Genomic DNA, 26,634 nt, shown 5'->3' with positions numbered 1-26,634 from the left:
GGTTAATGGAGGAGGAGGGAAGAGGTCACTTACACACACACTCAGAGTCCCTCTTCAGCAGACCACACCAAAAGAAGTGACCACACATCCAGAATCCACCCAAACCACACCAAACACACACACACACACACACACACACACACACTTGAAAACAACCCCTCTATCTTTCTGTCCACCCCACCCACCACATTGAGCCTGATGGCGGCAGGCACAGATTGTTGGCCTCGGTTACTGTGAGCCAGCAGCACCAGAGGCCTGCTGTGAACGCACGCGATTGTATCAAGTGTGTGTGTGTGTGTGTGTGTGTGTTTGTGTGTGTGTGTCCTATTGTTCAGCAGGCCTGACCGAGGAGGCGACCAGCTGGGGCACAAACAGGGAGGCAGATCGTCGGCCTTTGTTCTGATCCAAACACACACACACACACACACACACACACACACACACACACACACACACACACATGCAGAGCACAACCAGCCAGCCAGCCTACACACTGAATACTGTAACATCTCTGCTCATACAGTACACACAAACTGAAGACACACCACACAATACTTCCTCTAACAAATGCAAAAAAACAAGGTCAGACATGCGAGACATGGCATTGCGCCCGGGGATGTCCCAAATTTTTTGGTAAATTGATTTCAACCTCATTCTGTGTTCAGTGTGTTGCAAAACATCGACTGAAGAACAGTTGGAGTTAGAGGACATTAAAGGGTAACTTTGGTGTTTGGACCCTGTTTTCCTGTGTTTTTGTGTCTCAGTGACTAACGGGAACAAATATTTCTTAAACTGGTCCAGTATAGAGAGAGCCCACTGCAGCTGGCAGACGCGAAACAGGCTGAGGGCAAGTGTGCATCCTCAATAGGTCAACTAAAAGTGCTTCTTTTTTGCCACTGACAGGCTCAGACTGTAATTCAAAGGGCTCATGTATGCTCAATGTTAGATACGGACACCAACAGAGCCTTCTATCCATGCTCTGCATCATTTTGTCCATATCTGTTCATGCTTTTTGAAAGCTTACAGATACGAATGAAATGGAGCAGTACCGTCGGAGATCATGGAGGCGGTGTAGCGTAATTCAAGCGAGACATGGCCGTAGGAGATAAGGAAGAAAAAAATGAGATTATAAACAAAATGAATTGGTTATATGTAATAATATATAGTGAAAAGAATTCTCCTTCCACATGTTGGGATGTATATAATGGCCACACTGACCGCTGCCTACAACACTATCTCAATTAAAAGTACAATATCACGGCCTCCTCCATTGTTGCCTCGTTTGTTGTTGTGTGAAACTTTTGGCTCTGTCCGCTGGTGCCATTTATTCACTGTATTGATGCCATCATTAAGGACGCATAAAAGTATGAGGACAGTGACGTTAATGTTTGAAATGGCGTACAAATGAGCCTTAAGCGCTAACAACATTATGGTAAAGATTCCTACAGAGATAGACTTTTTGTTAAAGAGTAAGATCCTTTTTGTTTGACCAGAAACAGCCCCAAATCGCCATCGCCAAACTCACAAGACTCCATTTAAATAAACAGTAGTTAACATTGTAAAACACACTTAAATCAAAACAAAAACAAAATAAAACTCATTAAAACCATTTTGGTTTGTCGCTCCATTAATTCACCCAGTTGGATGTGAAAATATGTTGGCCCTATACATGCTAAAATTACAGAGTGCTTGGCAGGGACGGAGCACCTACCACCTACATTCTTAAACCAGCCGCCGCCAATTTGACCAGCTGAGTTGCAGGTGACACCATCAGCCGGCTTGAGTCGAGCTCAGACTGGCCAGTTCGCACCGCTGCAACTTTTCCCTGCAACGTTCTAAAATGGTTTCATCTCATCGCGAATCTTTGGTCTGAACTGGGCTTAATGGGAACAGCCAGCCCCACAATCACCATCACCAATTCACCAGACTCCATTTAAACAATCAGTAATTTTAGCATGTGTAGAACCAACATATTTTAACATTGAACTGGGTGAATTAGTTTTATTTTGTCTCTGTCGACTTTGAATGAAGTGTATTCCACAAAGATAAAATTACGGTTTATTTCAATGGACTCTGGTTTGGTGATTGTGATTTCAGGGCTGTTTCTGGTTAAACAAGAAGGATCTTACTCTTAAAAAACATCTATCACTGTAGGAATCATTTCCATAATGTTGACGGACACTTTTTATGACAATCTGAGCCTGTCAAGCGCTTTAAGTGGTCATAAACTGATGGTAGGAATGTACCCAGAGAGGTAACATTGCAGCCTGCAGCACTCTCTCTTAATATTGAACCAGTGTCAAACAATGTTGTTCCAACTGGTAACACACAAACATGGGAAAATAAGGTCCAGGTTGAAAAATACCAAAGTTGCCCTTTAATGTGGAGACACACCCAGAGCAGAGCAGAATGACACACTGGAGAACAGCTTAACTCTAACCTATAATAAAGCAGATGACATTAAGGAGCAGAGACTCCCTGGTGCTCTGCAGTTGACGTGAGGCAACTCCCCTAGCATGCTCCCAGCACACACACATAATGACATAAAACACACAAACAAACCGAGGGGTCTATAAACACATTAAAGCAACAGCGTGTCGCAGCCAGTGAACGCTACCAAGGATGCATGAATTTATGCCTCCCCTCTTTTTTCTGCTGTCGGGTGAATGTGAGCGTGTTGATGTGTCGTGGATGGAGCAACTCGTCACCCTTTACCCTGCAGGGATTAACTCACACCAGCCAAGGTCGGGGCTGCGTGTCTCATGTCTCATTTCCTGCCAGCGGGAGGCTGAAGGATACAGAAAGGGTGTCAGGGCTGAATCATGGCCAGACACAACACGAAGCCTCAGTTTCTGTCTCCATCTTTCACCACACACACACACATAACACAATACATGATTCATGACTGCTTTTGACTCTGGTTTTATGTGATTATTGTTTTTCAACATTTTGGAGAGCTTCCACTGGAGTCTGCAAAAGTTTTATACCTTGAGCTGGTTTCTAACATTCTTCTGAACAAAAGTCAGCTGTTAAAGAATAGTTAAACATTTTAGAAAATGTGCTCATTCACCTTTTCACTAAGAGTTAGATGAGAAGCTAGATACCACTCAGCCAGCTACAGCCAGCAGCCAGTTAGCTTAGCATAAAGACTAGAAACCGGGGGAAACAGCTAGCTTGGCTCGATCCAAAGCACCAGCAACTCTTAAGAGCTCACTAATTAACTTGTTATATATCACTTGTTTAATTGTTTAAAAACAAAAAGAGTGTAAAAACAATGATGACTTTGGGGATTTTTATGTCAATTCCTGGACGTCAAAACCTCAAAAAGTAAGTGTTTCTGGCCAAGAAATAGTCCTGCATGGTGGTTTTTGTACAGCGGACAGAGCCATGCTAGCTGTTTGACAGTGTTGTAAATATGAAGATAAAGCCAACAGCTGGTTAGCTTAGCTTAACATAAAGACTGAAAACAGGGGGAAGCAGCTAGTCTGGCTCACAAATCAACACATGATATCTCGCTTGTTTTAATTTGTACAAAAACTGAAGTTAAAAAACAACAGTCTGTGGTTTTTTTTTGGGGGGGGGGGTATGTCTGAGACTATTTCTTAGCCAGCTGCAGTAATGTCCAGGAAGTAACTGTTTCTGGCCAAGAAATAATCCTGCATATTGGTTTTTGTACAGAGGACAAAGCCAGGCTAGCTTTTTGGCCCTGTTTCCAGTCTTTTTGCTAAGCTAGGTAAAGCTAACTGGCTACCATTTGTTGGACAAACAATTATCTGTCCGGTAAATGTTAAGCTACAGCTAGCCGCTGGTTAGCTTAGCTTAGCATAACGACTGTCAGCAGGGGCAAACAGCTAGCTGGGCTCTGTCCAAAGCACCACCAATGCTACATACTCACTAATCAAGACATTATATCTTGCTAAGCTAAGCTAAGCTAATTGACTGTAGCTTCATATTAAACAGACATATATTTCTCTAGTAAATATGATGGTGCATCCAGAAGCTGGTTAGCTTAGCTTAGCATAAAGGCTGGAAACATACAAATTAGACAAACTAGATATCAGAGCTTTAAAAAGGTGCTTGTAGGCAGATTTTATTACATTTGGACAGAGCCAGGCCACCTACTTCCTCTCATTTTCAGTCCTTATGCTAAGCAAAGCTAATTGACTATAGCTTTATATTGAATGGACTAATATTTGTCCAGCTAATATGAAGGTATATCCAAGAGCTGGTAAGCTTAGCTTAGCATAAAGACTGGAAACCGTTACAGCGTAGACAAACTAGATACAAGATGTTAATTTGTGAGCTTTAAAGGTGTTGGTAGGCGGATTTTGTTACCTGTGGATAGAGCCAGGCCAGCCATTTCCCCCTATTTTCAGTCTTTATGCTTAGCTAATTGGCTACTGTGGTAGCCTATCAAACTTACCAACTAACTGGTCTATTTCTCTCAGTGTCAAACAGTTTCTTTAAACATGCGACCCGGTGCCCTTTCAGAGTTTCTTGGCATTTTATATCTTTTCGTGTGGTGTTAGTCATGTTTTATAGGACTCAGTGGGGCCTCATATATTCATACCAAATCTTGTAAAGCCAGTTTCCAGTCACTAGACAGGAGGTTAATTACAGGATGTGACCAAAAAACAATGACAATGCACTGCCTTATTACCATATCATCAGTGGTAAATATTTGACACGAAAAATACCCCCGTCTCAACAGGGTCACACTCCAGAGACACAATTATAGGTGCTAAAACCAATGAAAACCCACAGGATTTATATCTCCGCGTCACCCTGCTCTTGCTTTCTCGTACCCAGAGACAGAGAGGACCACCAGTCAGCACTCAGCGGTCACACCAGTAGCAAACAGGATATGATGGCTTATCATCCATTTAGCTGACAAACCAACCAGCGCTCACTCTTCACTCACACTCGCATTTTAGGGCCGAACAGGCCACTTAAAGGCCATTGAGCTCCAGGCTAACTGACTGATAATGGTGTCTCAGTCCATATGAAGGTTGTTAACTGTCTCTCAGGGAATTTGTGACCATCTCTAGTTCAGGGGAGAGGAGAGTGGACGTTATGGTCAGGAAACACAGGGTCAGATTAATTTTATGAATTATGAATGCACAATTTGGAGGACAGCAGAAGCAGGACACCTGCTGTAACATGCATCTTGTATTTCTGTGACTTGTTTCTGGTGGTTTAAGACTGCAAGCTCCAATAGGCCTAAATTATTAAATGGCTTTGGTTGATATTCAAAGAAGAATCCAACATCATAGCATCATGCAACTGGAACACGTGAAGTAATGTGACCATGCTGGCAAACAAAAAGCCTCCTTTATGGATATTAGTAAATCAGGAAAATAAAGAAGCAGTGATGACAAATGTGAGTAGAAGAACAAATAAATGACAATGGATGGAACAAATGCCCAATAATGAATTCCACATGATTTCTTTGAAGCAGTTTGGATTCACAACCAAGAAACAAACACACAACTCGTGACGGACTACAATGAGCTCAGAATATTTGACTCGCTGATATTTGATATATTTCAATTATTTAACCTAATTTAAGTCAGCTGGATTCTAAACTGAGCTACATAAACAGAAAGTTTGTCATTGTTGTTCAATATGGGTCTTACTTTTGTAGTTTGGGTAAAGAATGTCATGAGAACCGATAAATCTGACCCACCTTTATGCCACACTTCTGAGAACATGACAGTTCTTGTTCTTCTCCACTACTATAGGTACTAGAGATGCATTTCTTCTGGACCTGACAGTGCAACGTATACACCTACAACTGTTCTGGTCTGCTGTTAAATGCCAAAGGAAGAAGAGCGGTAAATGGTAAGTGGACCTGCACTTGCATAGCGCCTTTCTAGTCATCCGACCACACAAAGAGCTTTTTACACTACGAGTCCATTCACCCATTCATTCAAACATTCATACACTGGTGACCGAGGCTATCGTACATAATGCCACCTGCTACTCAGTTTTTAAACATACTCGTACACCAATGGAACAGCTATTGGGAGCAATTTGGGATTTGGTATCTTGCTTAAGACTGGAGGAGCCGAGGATCTAGTGGACGACCTGCTCTACCTCCTGAGCCACAGTCGCCTATGTCTACCAGCATGGAACAACAACACGTGGAAGATGGTGACAAGTGCAGCTGCAGTGACAGCTCTGCCTCGACTCGTTGAAAAGAAAGCGTTTTTTCTTTAGGCCAGGGTGTTTTTAAAATTCTTTGCAATGAGAGCGCCACGCACTTACACTATGCTACAAACGCCAGCAGGGTGTCGAAGAACTGAGCGTCTATTCTGTGCTGAGCGTTGCACTTTTGGCTTTTTTTCCTGATGGCTAAGAGTTGGCAAATGCTCAACATTGGGTGAAACATTTCGCTCCTCACTGTCACTGTTAACCCAGCCGTCCAATGACACTGGAGGAGGAGGCAGGACAAATACCACAAAGACCACACGTGACATCTGACATGTACATGTGCCGAACAACAACCAGAGAAAAGAAACATCTTAATATAGTGTAGGCTGTATATTAATTTGTTTCCTAACCCACAAAATCTCATGAACCTAGGATGAATAACGGCATTTAAAATTAATTTCTAAGTTCACCGTTTTGTTTTTTACTGTGATATTGAATTGGGTGTCGGAATTGCAGAAATTTGCTGACATTGTATAGGGAACTACATTTCTGGTATTGTGACCTGCCTAGTTTTGGTTGTCATGCAACACATGCACAGCAAAGTTCATGAGAACAAACACTACTGAGGATAAGAGATGTTTTAATCTTCCAAATAAGAGGTTTAAAACCCGTCTGACTGCTCAGTTTTCCCCTATGAACTCCAAATTAAAGATCAAAAAAGTAAAAACAATTACATTTTTTAATTTCAGGAAGAGTTACATGTGAACAAATACATTTAAATGTCAGAAACAAGCATGTCCCAACATTTCTGACAGACTCATTCCTCCATCTAATGAAAGGATGTTTAAACTGGATTTGATCTTGGACTTGGTCACCAAACCAACAGTTTTGATTAGACAAAGCAGCTTTTTGGACTGACCCACTTCAGCTCTCTCCCACCGAAAAACCTTCGGCTGCTAATGAAAGCCAGCCAACTTCAGCTGCCATCTTGGCTGAGGGTCTGCCCAGCGAATAGCCGCGGCAGAGAGGAGCTACGAGCAGCTGTCGGTTTATAAAAACATCTGGAGCCAGTTTAATTCCACTCAGCATTTAATCCACATCACAATGATCCAGTTGTTGGAGGGTTGAGCGTGGTCTTCCTCTACAGATTCAGACCTCCTGCTCATTTTGAAAAAGATTTGAGCCGCAGGGTGGCAGACAGAGCAGCGAGGACACGGCTTCAACTGCATAAGAACCCTGAGCATGGCATCATATCAGTCACTGACCTCTGATTAGGGATACGTCAATACAACTTTACAAATCATTCAGCAATACTAATTCCCCCTCCTTACAGTCTACTGGTTTGCTGCTTCCTGTTTGGTACCAGAGAGAGTGCAGCTATTGGCTGCAGACAATGTTCACACCATTGAACTTCACTGTTTGCGTGAGCCGAGACCAAAAAGTTACGATCATATTAAACATGTTTGACTTTGTCAGAGCATCAAGATGAGAAAAAGACTGACTTCAGACAGCTCAGACTGAGTTTTATCACCACCCGAATGGCTCACGCAGGAGAAACAGTATTGCCAAAACTGTACAGTTAGACTTCTACGGTCATATCACCCAACCTTAGTCACAAACCTGATGTTTTTACAAGTGGATTCTTGTTCTGTTTGTATCACGATCATGTATCGTGTTTCATGCACACGAGGATCACATGAGCACATGCAAAACATTCCTGCAAACAGTTGAACACGATCCTCTAGGCAAAAACTGGCATCAGTAATATGGACAGAAATGTAATGCCACAACAAAGGAAAAAGGGAAAAGATTGCAAGCTCGTAAACAATCCAGGATTTTTAAAATATTATTTTTAGACTCTTTTTTTGCCTTTATTAGACAATACAGAGATAGACATGAATCATCTTCTAACTCAGCCAATGTGGGTGCTTGCTCAACCAGGTGAGCTACCAAGAGAACCCCAACAATGCAGGATTCTACAAAAAAAACATTTACAAACCGAAATGCAGGAAGGAAATGCACTCAACATGTTTGCTATACGCGAGGATATAGTTGTCACAATACTGGATTTTCTAACTTTGACACAATACCGTGAAAAATGTCAATATCTGACCCCATTTTTTGATGCCACAGCACAACAGCGACAACTTTTCTCTTCTTGGTTAGTAGCATAGAACACCAAACTATTATCCTTGAAATTCCAGAGACATTTAACAGCCTCACATCAGCTCAAAGACGACTTCTTAACTATTTCCTTATGTCAGCTAAGACATGCTTGCTGATGTTGTGGAAGGGTACAAACATCCCTAATGTGAATATGTGGCTTGATGAAGTTGCCAGTAATCTTGAGGTGGAGAGGATCAGATATATTAGACATGAGCAGGTGAATTGTTTTGATGCCATCTGGCAACCTTTTATTAAATATCTGGAGAAGATAACAGTGTGATGCCATTTGCAGATTCTTGTCACCAGTTTAATGCAGGATCCTTCCATTTTGTTTTGGGTGTCTAGGTTGGGTGGGTTGGGTGTTTTGTAAATACACTAATTATAGCTATAGTGCATTTATTATTTACCAATAAGTTCTTAATTTGTATATGCTTACTTACGATCTGTGCACATTGACACCACTCTCAATAAAAGCTTTAACTACTAGTAGCAGAGAACACTGGGACCACTGTAGTAAATATTAACAACGAGAAAGCGTGATGCATTTTGAGAAACACTGAATGTAAAGACAACTTTTGTTTTCGAGAAAGCTCCACAGGCACCTTTAATGTGAGTCATCATCATCATGGCCGATACACGACCTGCGTAGTAACATCAGTATCAGCACAGATACCTGTCCGGTGTGTTGGACTGGTATGTTTCTATCTCTAAGGAGGAAACACACACATGAGCATTTCCCTCTAAGCGTCAATAAAGCACCCAGAGCTACAGCTGATGATTTTTATTGTTCTGTCTACTGGCTATTAAAGTTAGCAAAGCCAGAGTCAAGCTGAATTTTCTTGCTTTAACAGGACAATTTTACAGAGATTACTCCTAAATAGATGTAATAATCTTGGTTGTTTTTATGTAGTGTGAGTATTTGTGCTTGTGTAAGCAGGATGCTGCTGGGACATTTCACTCAATTGCATTTCCCGTAATAAAAAGACATAATCTGGTCTCACAGACAGCAATCACATTTTTCACTAGGGGGATTATTAAAGTGCAATTCATGCTCTCATTACAGACGACGTCATCATCTAATTCCAACAGATCCCTTTAAAATCGCCCACATAAATAGTGTTTTCATGACCCTTTTTATTCAACATCCACCTGTAAAACTGGCCTCCATTTTGTGTCCAACTGAGCTCTACTTCTGGAGGAAAAAAAAGGAGTAACAACCGACAACCCAAAAAGGTGGATAAATATCCCCTCATCACATAAACAAAGCCGGGAGGCAGAACAAACAGGCTCAGGGTGTGACGGAGACACAGGAGTGGAAAATAAAAGAATAGACGGGTCATACTTTCTGAGGAGAGGAGGCAAAACCACTAAACCGCACAAAATACTCAGACGCTAAATATAGATTTAAAGAGCATCAATTAGAATATTCCTATCATTCATTACGGCAGACGTCAGCGCCACAGTCTCTCTGCTTTCTCAGAGCGCGTATGATTTTTGTGCTGACTCAAAGAGGTTTTTAGAGCATGATTCACACTTCTCACTTGGACCTTACATTTAAGAGCAGCAGTGAAATTCAAGGATTCATACACTGACAGAAGGTGGTTATCTATTTAGACACACATCACCATGAGGGATGTCACCGGTAATGACCTCAGACAGGAGCAGCTGCAGCCAGGCCTGAAGGCTGGGGGAGGAGGCAGGAGGTGGAGGAGACGTGAAGGGAGGATGGGAGAGAAGAAGAGGAAATGATGAAAGAGATGTTTAAAAAAGGAGAAGGGAGGCACAGCATGTGAAGAGGTGAAAGGAGGTGAAAGGAGGTGATGGCGAGGAGGAGATGGAAAAAGTTAGGAGGGGTTGAGGGAAGGAAAGGAAGGAAGAAGGTGGAGGACATGTTTGTATCTGTGCCCACTCTGACAGCTGAAAACCAGACACACATGGACAAAATTAGCTCTCACAAACATAACACTGAACAATGTGGAAAAGGAAGATTAACCAGTTAAAGGAGACCTATTGTGCTTTGTGTCTTATAGTGTAACAGTGACACACATTCATATCAAACATGTCCAAATTTTCAAATAATGAGGTGAAATGTCTGAGCAAAAACCTCAGACTCCAGTCCGCTCTGAATACTCCCTTTCCAATGCTTTTTCCACTCTGGGTGCAGTCATGAGGGCCGAATTTTTTCATATTGTCATCTGCTCCTGGCATGCCACTGCAGGTGTTTACATTACCTCGCCTACGCTGCTACATGAAGCTACATGCTAACATCAGGGATGCTTATGCTGCAAAGTTTTCCCTGATTGCAGATCATGTTCAGTTGTGCTTAGAAGCTTTTATTGGTGAGTTTTTGTGGTAGAAAGTGCTGCTAATCTCCATTATACTCATTCCCTGTCTGCAAGTACACTGCTAATGTACAATTAGCTACATGCTAACATTAGGAAAACATGTAAACTTAGTTTCCAATGTAAATTTTTCTCTGATTTCAGATCACATTCCTGCTGAAACACGTTCAGTTGTGTTTCAAAGCTTTTATTGGTGATCTTTCATGATAGAAAGTGCCACTGTTCTCTGTTACAGTCATTCCCTGGCTGCAAGTACACTGCTACATATAGCCAAATGCTAATGTCAGGGACACATCTTGACGGCTGATGTAATTTTCTCACCGATTTCATATCACTGACTGCTAGAACATGTCTGCTTTTGTTTAGAAGCTTTTATTGGTGATTTTTATGGTAGAAAATGCCGCTATTCTCTGTTATGGTCATTGCCTGTCTGAAAGTACACTGCTACGGTACATAGAGCTACATGCTAACATCAGGGAAACGTGTAAACTTGGTTGCCAATGTTGTAAATTTCTTCCGGATTTCAGATCACATTCTTTTGGTTTAGGTGCTTTACTTGGTGTTTTTTCTTGAGAAAAAGTCCCATGATTCTTTGTTGCACTCATTCCCTGGGTGCAAGTACACTGCTACATGTAGCAACATGCTAACATCACTAAAACATGTAAACTCGGTTGCCAATGTGGTACATTTCTCCCTGATCTGGGATCATATTCCTGCTGGAACATGTCCGGTTGTGTATGAGAAGCCTTTAATGGTGATTTTTCCATAAGAACAGTGCTGCTATTATCTACAGTCATTCACCGGGTGTGAGTACACTGCTAACATACATGTAGCTACATGCTAACACCAGGGAAACATGTAAACTTGTTTGCTGATATTAATTTCTCCCCAATTTCAGATCATATTCTTGCTGGACCATGTCAGGTTGTGTTGAGAGAAGTTTATTGGTGATTTTTAATGGGAGAAAGTGTCGCTATATACATGGTCATTCGCCGGCTGCGAGCGCACTGCTACATGTAGCTACATGTTAACATCAGAGAAACATTTTGGCTGCTGATGTTGTAAAATTTCTCACTGATTTAGGGTCACTGACTGCCAGAACATGTCCGCTTTTATTAAGAAGCTTCTATAGAAAGTGTCACTATTCTCCGTCACAGTCATTCCCTGGCTGCAAGTACACTGCTACATGTAGCTACATGCTAACGTCAGGGAAACATGTAAACTTGGTTGCAGATGTGGTAAATTTCTCCCCAATTTCAGATTGTTATCCAACAGGAACTTGTCCAGCTGTTTTTAGAAGCTTTTATCTTTGGTTTTTCAATTTAGAAAGTGCCGCTATTCTCTGTTACAGTCATTCTACAGCTTCAATGACGGTGCAGAGACACCAAGATTCGGATGACCTGGAATTGCTGACCAATCGGAGCAGACTGGGCTTTTACAAGAGGAGGGCTTTAAGAGACTAAAACAGAGCATTTCAGACAGAAGGTGAGTACAGGTGTTCCAGCACAGATTGTATAGGGAAAGAAAAGGTTTTTGACCATTAAAGCATGTAAAAATATTCTGGTAGAAACACAAAAAACAAGCATGAACCTGGAAATGAGCAATATGTGAACTATATGAGGAACCATGAATCTGTTTGAAGAGTTCATTTTGGGTTGCCATGACATCAGGCCTGTGTGACTAATGATAGATGTTGTATTCAGTAGCTCATTAGTGTTAATGATGATGACTAACATCTGACTGAGAGAACAACAGTCCAAGGGACGTGCTTCAATACAGATTATGGGACGATAAACTTTAAAACAAACTTAATTTTCCCTCCTAATTTTAGTAAATATTTTGCAGCTTTTGAGACATTACACATGCACCCTTCCTCTCCTCTATGTGTGAAGCTGCTCTGCTCTGTGCCAGCTCAGCCTCTTGCCAGTTTAAGGCTGTTTTACATCTGAATGATGGCACACGCTCAAATGATGCTGTATGTGTGTTCACAAGGCCAAGGACTCTTTGTTAACAGTCCTTTCATGTGTGTGTCTGTAAAATGCACTGAAACACTCACAGCTAACATGAACAACACTCAGTGTGCCTTTATTGAGTCGCATTTTTATTCTGTGGGTTTTCCCCTGCACGTCAGTATATTACAGGCCCACAGTGTTTTGGAGTTTGAATGATTAATAGCCTATAGACACATATAAGGAACTGGACTGTGGTCAGACAAGCTGATGTTTAGCATGTGCAAATACACTCACAGAGGTGTGTTGTGTGGGTCATTAACATGCCCTATATCATACATTTTAGGGTGTGTGTGTGTGTGTGTGTGTGTAGGCTGCAGGGGGGATGCAGGCTGACATTCCATCACTTTAACCCTTCATCTGCCAGAGGGTGAGATACCAACACACTCTCACTCTCACACACACCCTTAAGAGCACCGGGCCACTCATACACACACACACCGGGTCACCACACCCACCTTGCCGGGTGGAGACGTTCCTCTCGTTGGCAGCGGTGAGCACGACCTGCGGGTGGCTCTGCTCCAGCACGAACAGCTCATCCTTGCCCACGCGCATGCTCTTACCGGACTTCATGGTACCGGAGGGCCCGGAGGGCGCCAGGTACCTGCCGCTACAGTCCCTGAACGCCACCTTGCCGGAGCGGAACTCCAGCGTGTAGCCCGTGCTCTTGTCCGTGGTGGCGACCAGCGCGCCGTCGTTCCTCAGGAACCGGTTGTCGGAGGTCTGCAGGTGGTAGCGCTGCTCGCGGAACACCAGCGTGATCATGGAGTCCACCCCCCACGGGACGTCCCGGTCGATGGCGATCTCGTCCACCTTGCCGCTCAGGTGCGCGTACCGCTTGCGCGTCATGCTGAAGATGTTCACCTGCGGGTGCATGGCGATGTGCACGCTCCATTTCTCTGCCACGGACGCGGTCTGCGCGAAGCAGATGATCCGGTCCTCGGTGCCGCCCAGGTAGCGGCCGTGCGGCTCGGACTGCAGGGACCAGCGACCGTCATCATGAGCGGTGATGATGAACCGGCACTCCGGGCCCGGGGTCTCGCTGTCTCCGGTGACGTTCCCGTCCTTATCGGCGGCGATGTACCGGCCCAGATGTGACTTGAGGTGGAACACGTTCCCGCTGGACTCGTCGCCGCTCTGCTCCAGGGTCCAGATCTGCTTCTTCTTCATGCTCGAGGCGGAGGCGTTGATTTTGAAGCCGAAGGTCTCTGCCGTTAGGTATTTGTTCCCGCAGTTGATGAGACCGAACTGGATCTGCAGCATGTCGCTGGTTCCGTTAGTCGCGCCGTTGGTTGTCATCGTCGGTTCTGTGCGCTCGAGTCTCGGACCGGACCGGTTCTGTCTGAGAGGGATGGGGGGGGCGGTTCTGCTATAGTGAGCTCACGGCTGAAAGGGTGGGATGCTGTGCTGCCTCGCGTGCTTCTCTTTGTTTGGGGAGTGTGTGTGTGTGTGTGTGGCTGAGAGGGAATCTGTGAGCGCGCGCCACCGGTCCTCAGTGCTCTGCCTGTCTCAGCAGCGCGAGCCCGCCGCCACAGCTGCAGCCTATATAACCATCTGTGACGTTGTGCTGCTGACCACGCCCCCTCAGATGGACAGAAATCTGTGATATGAACTTTTATTTATATTTTTCCTCTGCTGGTGTGTCTTAAATCTTGTCCTCTGTCTGTCATTGTTAGTCAAAATAGTGTGTGTGTGCAGACAAGGGCGTAGGTTTTGTTCAACATTTGGGGGGGACACATTTGAAAAGGGTGGATGGGTGTCCCTCGCCAAAAAATTTTGAGCATCCAACACATAATTCCCTGCATTCTGTCAAATTTTATGCACCATTTTGTGTCCTTTCTGCATCACTTTATGGTGAAAATGTCTAATTTTGTCAAAATAAAAGTCCTCTTCTGCTTTCGAGTTTTTACAGGGGCAGCCAACACACATGCCGTAAACATTGAGGGGGACGTCCCCCCTGCGTCCCCCCCCACTAAATGTACTCCCACATATGCAGAGAAATGAAGAAAGGATGCAACTAAGGGTGCTGTCAGACGAGCCCGGTCTCACTCCGAAGTCGTTGAAATCCGGCACTTGGCAGTGACTTGCAGCGTCAGAAACCAACGAAAAAAGGCGTCCTGTAACTTCAGCATGATACGCAGCCAGTTGCCGTTATTGTTTAATGGCACCCAGCTGTGTCGGGGGAAATGCAGCGGGACAAGGATGTAAGTTAAGGAGGCGAGAGTCCAACTGGGTTGAGTGGGAGGGTCCACTCGTGTTCTCACGGCAGCATTTACAAGCGGACCAGATCAAATGCCTTGTGTGAGAAAGCTGCTCTTGATTGGTCAGAATTTCCATGAGGGAAAAATCCAGGAAGTAAAGCAAACGTTGAAGAAGAGTACACTTGCAAGATAAATGTGACACTTTCTAATGTCACAATGGAGGGACAACTACACAGGTTGATTTTAGCGCTGCTCATCGTGGACTATATTGCTGTCATTGTTCATTTTAGTCAAACCATACAGTTTGAAAACGAGGCGCGGCTCCAACTAGAAAACAATGTTTTGATGCATTGGATGTGCTGAATGTGCATATTAAGGCAGTACAGGAGGAGGTGCACATTAATAATCCTCCAGGACTGTAAGATGCTCATGTTTAACCCAAACAATGTGTCATGTGACTGCAGTTGATTCACATCCAGGTCGGAACACTGAGACCACCTCATCAAGAAAGTCTCAGTCTGGTTGTTTTGGTGCACACCTGAGTGTGATTGCTGTGTTCACACCTGCCCAAACAAACTGCACTTAGGGGGCAAATGAACTTGAGTTCGATTGAACCGAACCAAACAGGGAAGGTGTGAGCGCACCCTTAAACTATAAACTCAGAAGAAGTGTGCCACAAAGTGAGAGGACGTCTTTACAAACATTCACATATAGTGAATCTGTTTTGCACCGACTGATAACATCATATCACTCTCACTCTCTCTCTCTCTCTCTCGGACACACTGATCAGATGGACTCAGCGTTTGAATCACAAGGACAGGGTGTGTGTGCATCCACACACAAAGCTCTATTCATGGCTTAAGCACGCACATCAGAGGGCAGGAAAGGCCCGGCTCCATAAACAAAGAGGCCAAACAGATCACACTGGCATCTTCTCAGTGCGTGTGCATGAGCGTGCACTCAAACACACACAAGTGTGTGAGGCGTGGGGGTTATCATATCAGCAGCAGCTGCGCAGAAAACACACACATACACACACACACAGCAGTCAAAGAAGAAGCAGCTCATACCTCATTTCTCTCCCAGTTAAATTACACGAGTGTCTTTCCAACACGGGTGCAGCTCAGCTGTGTGTCTGTAAGTGAACGATGGGTGTGAGAGAAGTGGTTGAGTCCTCCGCCTCCTCTGCAACCCGCACATCATTTATGCAAAGGAAGACTAATCTGGATCAGAGCTCTGTTTGCACACATTACACCGAGTTAAAGACCAGACTTCCCTCACAGGACTCAAAGTTCAGCAGATGTCCTGGAGCCAAACGTTGAATCCTAACCAGCTGTCTGAGTCACACCCTGACCTTTAATGTACAAAATTTATTTTATCATTTTATTAATATTCAGTGTTTGAATGGCTTCTTATAGAGGCAGTGTGTAGGATTTAGTGGTATCCAGCTGTGAGGATTACAGATTGCAACCAGCTGAAACGTCTCCCGTGTCAAAAGGGTTAACAACCGGTTAGAATTCCTTCAGTTTTCATTGTTCAGGAGGTTTTTACCAGGAGCCGAATTATCCTCAGAGGTCTCTTCCTCTCCAAAACAAACAAACCAGGTGATTTAAACCAGTAGAACCACAGAATAAGCAACCCAGTCTCAATCTGAACTTGTCAAAATCCGGCGCTTCGGAAGTGACTTGCAGCATCAGATACTGACAAAAAAGCTGTCCTTTAACATCAGCATGATACGTGGCCGGTCAGTGTTATAGTTTAATGGCACTCAACTGCATCAGGGGGAATCAGACAACACATTCTCACTCTAACCTCGTCACATATTGACGTTTTATTGTCATGGACTTTTAACATCCACATACAACATGCAAGGTACCCTGGGTATGTTGCTTGTTGACGTTCTGGGACGCCGTGTCAAGTTCAGCCTGTTACATACATTGTCTTCTTTCAAAATAAACGCACTATGTCAGCACAACACCACGAATCAACGTTTTTTTTCCTCCAGTGCGAACACTGCTCTCCTGGGTAAAAGTCGGTGTTGGTTTGACCCGTCCTCCACCACTCCCAACTGCCCCACTTGGACTTTCCCCACCTTAACTTTCGTTCTTGTCCCGCTGCGTTTCCCCCTGACGCTGCAAAGAGTTGTTAAACTGTAACAGAAAAGCCGCATATCATGCTGACGTCTTTTTGCGTCGGTCTCTGACACTGCAAGTCACTGCCAAAGCGCTGGATTTCGACGACTTTGGAGTGAGACTGGTTTGGTTTCACATCAAAAATCAGGTTTTTCCAATGTTGTTTGGCTTATAATGGAGGGGCTGCTAACTACATTGGCTAACGCAAAAATGTGCAAACCTGATTGGCCCTATCTAGAGCCAGTGTTTGGTTTGTCTGTTCTGGGCTACTGTAGAAACATGGCGGTGCAACATGGTGATCTCCATAGATGAGGACCCGCTCCCTATGTAGATATAAACAGCTCATTCTAAGGTGAAGAAAACACAACGATTCTTATTTTGAGGTGATTAAAAACTAAAAAAAAAAAAAGTCATACTTTTTATATTCCATTTCTGCCAATATACCTTTAACTTTACTTGTGTCTGATCAGAGCGTCATCTGTGTTATTGCCTCTCTGCTGTATCTCAATAGTTCAGATTGACAGGAAGATGAAGCAGAAGTAATTTGCCTCCTTTACATAAATAAATAATATTTATAAGTTATGCCTGTCACAACCAGTATGCATCAAAATAGTTCTTCAGTGTGTTTCATCCACCTCCCTGCATGCTGGTCGTTCTGCAAACAGAAAAGTAATCCGACCCTATAGATGTAATCTAATCAACTGTAATCCGTCCCTGTCTCTTTCTCTCCTGCAGTCACGGTAAATCCAATCTTCAGACAGAACATCTTCAAACAAATCACATTTCAGTGTAATTTCAGCTCCAGAATCACGTAGTAATGAAATCACCAGACTTGTTCTGATACATTTCGGCCTGTTTGTGTTGTGCAATATTTATTCCTAATAGCCTGTGTTACAAAACTGAATTTTACAGAGACGTCTGAGCCATTTCCTGCAGTGGAGCTGCAACAAGAATAACGACGTTAAAGGGAGAGTGTGGATATTTTGAAGTGGGGCTGTATGAGGTGCTTATGGACAGTCAGTAGATGTCAGTCGGCACATCCACAGTTTGGAGAAACAGGAGTACCACCATAGAAGATAGGCGATGTGGGCAGCAGCAAAATGTATTTTAGCCACCTAAAAAAATCAAAATCTGTTTAATCAGTGCACTATATTTAGAATATTTTCATCACTCTACCTTGCCCCGAATAGCCTTTTCCGACAGGGAGCTGAAGTCATTATATCTACATCTATGGTCTCTTAAAGTGCGGACACACCAAACCGACATCAAAGAACTTGCGCCGACGAAAGCCAACTGATGCGTCGTCTACGTCGCCTCACGTCGCCCTGTGTCAGCTGCATTTGAACACACTACACGGACTACATCCGACGGCTAAGTAGCACATACGTTCTGCGCCTGCATGAGAGAGAGCGGAGTGACAGAGTGGTACATCCTGTCAGCCAAGGGGTTTCCTATCTGTGCAACCGAGCACCGCAGCACCTCCACAGACTATTACATCCAGACGGTCCCAGTGTTTCCTCCGCAGGCTCCACTTCACTCAGCTGCCCGATAAACCCGCTGCTTCTTCCCACTTTAACCTGAATAACAAACCAGGGCTAGGTGCTCCGGTTGGATCCAAACGGAGAGCCGGGGCTAGCTGGGAAGCTAGTGGAGGCTAACTGGCTGTGCGTACCTCCATCATGCTGCGGCTATCGTTCCGCTAGCTGCTCCCAGCTAGCCCCGGTTTGTTATTCAGGTTAAAGTGTGAAGAAGCAGCGGATCTGTGGGCAGCTGAGTGAAGTGGAGCCTGAGGAGGAAGCACCGGTTAGCCCCGGTTTCACTACAGGCAGATTCAATCGCTACAGGGGCAAGGGAATAAAATCTGAACAGCCAATCAGAGTGATCTCTCTCACCGACTAGTTCTGCCGCTGTTTCAACATGCTCAATCGTCCGAAAAGCCGCAGACACCGAAGGGCCGACGGTGCAGGACACACCGCAAAAACTAGGCCGACAGATGCTCACCGACGGCCTGACTTTGGTCGACGGCCGACCGTCGGCTTGGTGTGTCAGGGCCTTTAGAATCCACCAGACTTCATTGACAAAAACAGTAATTTTAGCCCGCTGAACACAGGAGCTGTTGGTCTACCACTGCCTCGATTGTTTGGCTTGTTATTGTTATTGTGTGGCTTTGGTGAATTCAAACTCACCCTTTAAAACACCAAAGTCACACAATAATACAAACAAACGAACAGATCGAGACCAGCAGCTCCTGTGTTCTGCAGAGTAAAATTACTGTTTTTGTCAATGAAGTCTGGCTTTAAAGAGAGCATCAGTAAGTTTCACTTAAAGTTCAGTTTCCCATAGGAAAAGAGCTGTTTGTCATCCTTATGATAGCGTACACCTAAACTGATTTTTTTAGGTGGCTAAAATGTGTTTTGCTGCTGCCTCCATCCACAGCAGTACTTGCTTAGAAGAACGAGATAGTAGTGAGCTCGAGGACCATCTTTACCATATGATACTCAAGAAAAAACGCAGATGGTCTTGAAGAAAGGGGTCAGCACGTGGGAAGAAAAAAATGAACTTTAGGCGGGAACAGATGCATTTGAAATAAGTTCAACAGCCTTTATTTCAAAACATGGCTGCTTACATAAAAACAGCGACCAATTTTGACCCTAGGGTCGTCGTGAGGGTGCAAAAAAGGAGGACCTTAGGGTCAAAACATCTCTCTCCATGCATGAGTGCCTGAAGTTCAGCACTTTGCTGGGCTTCTGTGTTGGCACTCCTGACTGCTTCTCCAAACTGGGGGTGTGCTGACCACCCTCTACTGTATGTCACACACTGACTATGGATAAACACCTCACACACACCCACTTCAGAAAACTGATCAAATTCCTGTTTAGTATGTTGGTCACCTTATCTCTGAGAAAGAAATAAAGGTTTAATCCCTTTCAGGTCACACAAAGAGCCTTTGTATGCCTGATTTTGCTTCCTGAATTTTTGTTTTTTGTTTTTTTTTTTCTTTTTAACTGCTGGCAGAGCTCCTGTGACGCTGCCTTCAGGTCCTGTCAGAAATATCCAAACTCAGGTGGCATACGAAGAATAAAATGTAATATATTTTGTAAGATATATTTTAAGATATTTTTTGATCTTGATCAATCTTGATTGATGTTGGTGCCTTGGGTGCAAAACTTTTTGCACCTAAGGCACACTAATGGCAAACTAAAATCTCAAGGTACATCTGTGTTAATATTGGTCCACAGTAGCTTCTATAACGTGTGTTACCACTTTTATCACGAGATAAGACAATTAAAATAGTAAAAAAAAATAAGACAGTTTCTTTTCTCTTTTCTTTCAGTGGTAGGTCGTCTTCGCTGGTGCTTTGTTGTAATGTGCTCCGTACAATAAGGCGATCCATTGTTCCACTCATGGCTTTCTCATTTTAAATGTTATCACTCCTCACACTGGCTGCCAATCAGGGCTTTGATGTGTCACGCACTTATAATTCCTATGCATGAACAGTGACAAATAGATTCCCCATGACGTTTTTTTTTTTTTAAATTCAATTACATAAATTGAATTTTTTAGCTAGAGTTTGCCTCTTTATTAGGAAATCGGTGTGTACAACACACTGATACAGTCAATTAAAGATTAATTCATATCTTTCTGTATAGACCCAGTTGAATATTGCAATAATAATGTGTGGTTATCACAAAATCCCACGGCACATCATTTGAGAGCCACTGGCCTAGATGTACCTACTGTAAAATTCTTTTTGATTTAAAACAAAAATGCAACAAAAAATACTCTTGTATAGGCACTAAACAAGACCCAGTAAGCTCTTATTTCTTACAACAAAGATTTTAAAAGCTGTGCATGGAAGTATACATTTATGAAGAACACATCAAGGTGGCATGAGTGAAGAATAACCTGACACCTTTCATTTGAACAGCTTAAAACATTAATGTTTATTTATTTATTCATTTTATTGTGAGAAATGCGCTGGTTCTAAATCTGTAATGTTCATGTCGGGAAAATGGCTGCAGTAATTTTAATGATTATCAGAAAGAAAATAGAGCATTTAAACATAAATAATATTAAAAAAGAAGTAGCTTGTTCGTAACTCCTAAAACCACAACCTGTTTCAGTTTATGGACTGGACAAACAACATGGACAGAGTCGGGCTGACTGTTTCCCTCTGTTTCCAGTCTGTATGCTAAACTATAATAACTCCCAGCTTCACATTGATCAGAGTGGTATCGATCTGCTCATCTAGGTCTTTGCAAAAAACAGCAAATACGTGCTTTCACCCCAAAAAAGACACCAGAGCAGAATGACTGCTCCTAAAATGGAAAATGGAAGGAGTCCATTATTTAGGATTGACTGACAGAGTCCAGCACTGCAGCAGCGTCAATAAGCTTTTTCTGCAAAGTGCAAATCCCTCACATCATCTGGTGCCAACTGCAGCACAAATTAACTGAGAGGATTCAGTTAAATAATTGATTCAGGTTTGTTGTGGGATTAACAGACAGTCAACACTCGCAGATGCTCCACTGGGAGTTCATCTGCTGGTCAGGATATGTCATCCTCATTACAGAAACCCCAATGAGCTGGGAGAAGTTTGTTCTCAACTTGGTCACATCCATTTTGGGTTATATCTCAGTATCTCTAAACTAACAGATGTTCAATCCTGTTGACGAACAAGAAGAGAAGCTGCAGCTGGACACTAGGTATGACTGACTGTGCTGACTTTGGGCTGGAAGAGGCACAGTTACTTTAAATTCCTGACTACAGTTAATATCATAATCACCTTTATTTGTTCAGTAAATTAGTCATACTGGCCTGAGTTTGAGTGATCTGAATTGCCATTGACACTGACAGTAGCAGTAAAGTGAGGAGCTCCTCACTGGTGTCAGTTCAGCTGTGATATACAGGTGAAGGAGGTGGAAATTAGAAATGAATTGTCACGTGTCAAGTTCTGCCTGTTACATACATTGTCTTCTTTCAAAATAAACACACTACGTCGGTACAACAAGGCAAATTTACGTTTTTTCCTCCAACAACTAACGCACATGGTTGAGTTTAGGCAACAAAAACACGTGGTTAGGTTTAGGAAAAAAGAACAGGATTTGGCTTTAGAATCTCACGGGACGCGAACACCGCTCTCTTGGGTGAAGGTGTTTGTTGGACCCATCCACCACCCCTTCCACCCCATTTGGACTTTCAGCACCTTAACTTTCATTCTTGTCCCGCTGCGTTTCCCCCTGACGCCACCAAGCACCATTAAACTATAACGGCAATTGGCCACGTATCATGCTGACGTTCAGAACAGCTTTTTTCATCAGTGTCTGATGCTGCAAGTCACTGCCCAAGTGCCAGCCTGGGCTGAAATCATATGGCAAATACAGCGATTGTTTTTCACTTCTATTAACGTTGGGCATTTGGCCTTGGTGGAATAAATGCCACACATCTTAAACATAGCTGGTTTTAGGAATATGATGACTCCACATACCAATCTACATTCATGAGTACCAGTAATCCTCTGAGGTAGCCTATCATGTAGTCGCTCAAACTTAACACAGAAACCAGTCATTATGTAATGCTCGGGGAAAGTGGTTTCTGGTACAGTTGTAACAGCGTTTTCTTCTCAAGCTAAGGTTTGGTTATGGAATCATTAATGCACACATATCATGCAAACATTTTCATTTAAGTAGTACATAATAAATGCACAGCTGAGATGATGAAGCTTCAGCTAGGCACAATTGTGATGTAATTCTAATAGTTTGGGAAATATATCCAGACATATGCGGTGGTTGCACTTGCAGATTTGCATATTAAACTAGACAATTGGCCTTGGCGGAGGTCTGCACTCTCCAAACTTCCTTTTAGTTATGATTGTTTTATGGACTTTTATGGTCCTTTGATGTGGTTTACTGAGGAAGTGACATCCTCTGCATCACAGCTGAGCTGTCACCAGTGAGGAGCTCCACTGCTATATCTGGTAATTTGGCTGCGGTTCATACGTAATCTGAACATCTCTAATATGTTACTGCCTGGCTGAAAGCTTACTACCATAACCTCTTACAACAGTGGTTCCCAACTGGTTAGGAGCGGTCCAAAAATGGGTTGTGGGTCCATTCTGAATGGACCGCAAGTGACTCAGAAACATGTTAGGTTTGTAAAAACACACTAGTTTTGTGTACAGTGAAGCACCATTTCCTGCTGTAGATTGAGTGACTAATGGACAGCTACTTAACAGAGACAGCAAGGTAGCTCGACAATATGGCCAAACACAATTATGATGCTAAATATATTTAACTGTGTGCACCTTCAACTAATGACTAAGGAGAAATCTGGACCCATGGCTGGACCAGTTGGGAAACACTGCCTTAAACAGTCATGACGAGATAAATCTGTTGCAGATAAAATGGCTGCATAGCTCTAACATAGTGTTTGTAAAGACCAACTTCTGCACTGGACTGAATGTAACAGCGTGAATAAGCAACAGAGTGACGGATCGTAGAGAGCTGAATGTTGCAGCTGTGATGCATTCACTCATGCATGTACATGAAAACCTTTGAACTGAACATTCAAATCAGCAAAATGATTCCTCAAAACAATCCACAACAACCAAAATAATGTCAGCGTAGTATGATGTAGTGTATGTGTGTGTGGAGGTGCAGATGTATCTCCTCATTCTTCGACTATCTTTGCCACCAGATGGGCACCTCCAATGTTGCAAATGTAAAATCATTTGTGTTTTAAGGAGACGCTTTGACATGCCACACACACACACACACACACACACACACACACACACACTGTCCCTCATTCCCTGATTATGCATTTCTTAACGAGATTTTGACCCTGATGTGACATTAGCATGATTGCTGATTACAACACACACACACACACACACTCATAGAAACACACGTCCCTGGAGAGGGCTCGCCCCAGGAGTCGCACACTGCTGGTCAGAAAGAAGAGCGAGGGGAAGCTATCTTTGTTCCCAAGCCTAGCTTTGAAGATGGTTGCCATGGATACCAGCCTTCGAATCAGTCGGTTGATAAAGGGCGGGCGGTCTGCTGCAGCGAGCACACACACAAGCACACACTGACACACTGACACACTTGCTGCGCTCACAACAACACCTGCAGACGGCGCAGCACTGCAGCACTGCGTCAGAACACACAAAGCTGACCAATCGGTGCCCTCGACTAACACACACCTCTGAGCCGGAGCCAATCAGAGCGCCTCCTCCACCGCTGCATTATAATATCCACCAATCAGGGAACATCAGTCCAGATGTGTCTGGAGAATATGAGCCAACCAGCATCCAGGCTGCTGTGAGAAGATTTTTTATTGAAATGGAAAGTCCAGGATTTTTTTTTTTTTTTTTTTTGGGGGGGGGGGGGGGGGGGGGGGAGTCTGAGTCTGATTAATTTAATAGCCTTCATTTCCTCATTCTTTGTTTTTGGCTGCAGCTGCGGAGATGTTGTTGCAGCCTTTAGTCATGACTCACAGACGTAACTGAAGTGTAACAAAGACACATTTGATAAAGAGAAAGACAATGAAGTGGAAACATCAGCGACGGAAGGAAGGATATGAAAAGAATAAGAGAGGAGGATTGAATGATGTGAATATGAGGAGGAGAGGGATGAAGAGCGCTGAGAGGGATCTCCGTCTCTCCCCTGACCTACATTCAGTCATACACAGTGTTGTATGATGATGTGTATGTGTGTCCAAATGTGTCCGCAGTGACCTTGGTCAACACGTTGGTTCAGCTTTAATCAGATTTACGCTGACATGTTCGAATAGGAGCTTTGGCAGGTTCAGTGTGACGATACGCAGCAGAATGATTATAAGAAACATGTCGCCTCTCCTGCATTAACCTACATTTCACTGTGAACATTGACCGATTAAAAGGATGCAGTAGTTGGCATCCAGTGGCCGAGAGAGTCTGGATCAGAGCGTGTTGGAGTTGAGATGTTTCTGTACATGGAGACATCAGCGTTCATGTCACAGTCTGTCCCATTTTGGTGCTCCAGTGAACAGAGGTGTGGACTAGAGTCAGACTCGAATGCAACTTTGGTGACTGTATCCTGGACTTGACAAAATCAAAAAAGGCTTGCAACGTGACACGGACTCTAAGACAGATTAATCGAGGCTTCACTTTGACTTGAGCCTTTGGACTTGAAAATACTTTGTTTCTCTTCTCGTGCACCGAGCTGAACTGCCAATCAGAGCAATTTCTCTCACCGACAGGTTCCAACGTTTCCAGTACCAGTTCCACATGCTGAGTCAGCCAAAATTTTAAAATAAAGCAGACAAGGGCCAATGCTGTGGGATACACTGCAAAAACCAGGGCGATAGACTCTCACCAATGCCCAACTGTCGGGTCGATGTGTCAAGAAAAGGCAGATATTTCTATGGCCCATATATCCAACACTCACACTCATACCAAAACTAATCTAGACTGACAAATAGCACTACAGGTATGAGGAAAATATGTATTTGATTTTGGGGTGAACTGTCCCTAGTGGCTTATTATTAACTCAAGCAGGGCTCAACTCTCATGATTTTTTAGATTTAACAGCTGCAGCTAATTTTGATAGACGTGTCTGATCCTGATTGACAGGTCAAGGGTGTCAAGATAAAGTCTTTACACAGCTTAAACCTGATAATAAGATATCGCCTTATAGTAAGTGGTCAGCTTTAAAGAGCAAACTCTGCTCTCTTTCTCCTGGTCTCTGAGGAAACATGATCCTAACAAGCAGACGAAGAGAGAGATGGAAATGATCAATACAATCACTATACAGACCAGCTGTAATCAGGGATAAGTGATAAAAAGTGCCAGATCATCTGCTCACCAGAGAAAAACACATTAGGGTCGGTGTGGTGATGGGACACTAAGAAATAATTTGGATTTCATGCTTTTTTGGAGACAGGTTTGTATCATCTGCCTGAAACAATGTCACATGATTTGCTTAAGTCTTTGCACTGAAGTCCCGAGTCAAGACAGGCACGCTCAAGTCCTAAACTAAGAATTTTAAGTCCAAAACAAGTCATAGTCACCAAATGTAAAGCCATTTTAACAACAAAGTCATAACATATACTCCAGCTTCTTCCCACAATCCAAAGACTAGTAGACTAGGTTAATTGGTGACTCTAAATTGGCCGTAGGTGTGAATGTGAGCGTGAATGTTTGTCTCTTTAGCCCCATTTCCACAGAGCAGTACGGTTCAGTTCAGTTCGGTACGCTTTTTTTTGTTTCCACTGTGAAAAGTTGTGGATGGTACCAATGGAACCGTTCTGTACCGTCCCCATGTTTGGTCCCCCCTCTGTTGGGGTACCTAGCACACAGATCTGGTACTAAAAGGTGGAGCTGTGAACACTGCAGTCTGATTGGTCAGTAGAGGACGGTCACTCTGCTCAGGGCTGAGTTGTGTCTGGTTTTGAGGCTCATGTAACCACTGTTCATACCGTGGAGAGTTTTATTAGTAAACTGTGACTATAAAATGAAAGGATGTTTTGCTGCCTCTCACAGCAGCTGGAGTCTGAGAAAAAATAACTTCATTCACTGGGCCGACTGCCAGCGACTTTTAAGGTGGAACGTTAACTTGTAATGTTACTCAATGCATGAGTTGATGACGTG

The 26,634-nt window shown here is 43.5% G+C and overlaps 1 protein-coding gene across 1 annotated transcript in view; it reads right to left on the bottom strand.

Annotated features, from left to right (window-relative positions):
• Positions 1-14,151, bottom strand: part of fscn1a (fascin actin-bundling protein 1a) — a 32,010-nt gene extending 17,859 nt beyond the window's left edge. The window contains exon 1 of the mRNA XM_033645036.2: positions 13,129-14,151. Within this exon, the coding sequence (XP_033500927.1) occupies positions 13,129-13,969 (841 nt within the window). The 5' untranslated portion in view covers positions 13,970-14,151. The remainder of the gene's footprint in view (positions 1-13,128) is intronic.
• Between the last annotated feature and the right edge of the window lie 12,483 nt (positions 14,152-26,634).

The sequence above is a fragment of the Epinephelus lanceolatus genome, chromosome 18, assembly GCF_041903045.1.
Source record: "Epinephelus lanceolatus isolate andai-2023 chromosome 18, ASM4190304v1, whole genome shotgun sequence".
NCBI lineage: Eukaryota > Metazoa > Chordata > Actinopteri > Perciformes > Serranidae > Epinephelus > Epinephelus lanceolatus.
The sequence above is the reverse complement of the archived record's forward strand: the minus strand, read 5'-3'. Positions and strand labels throughout refer to the sequence as shown.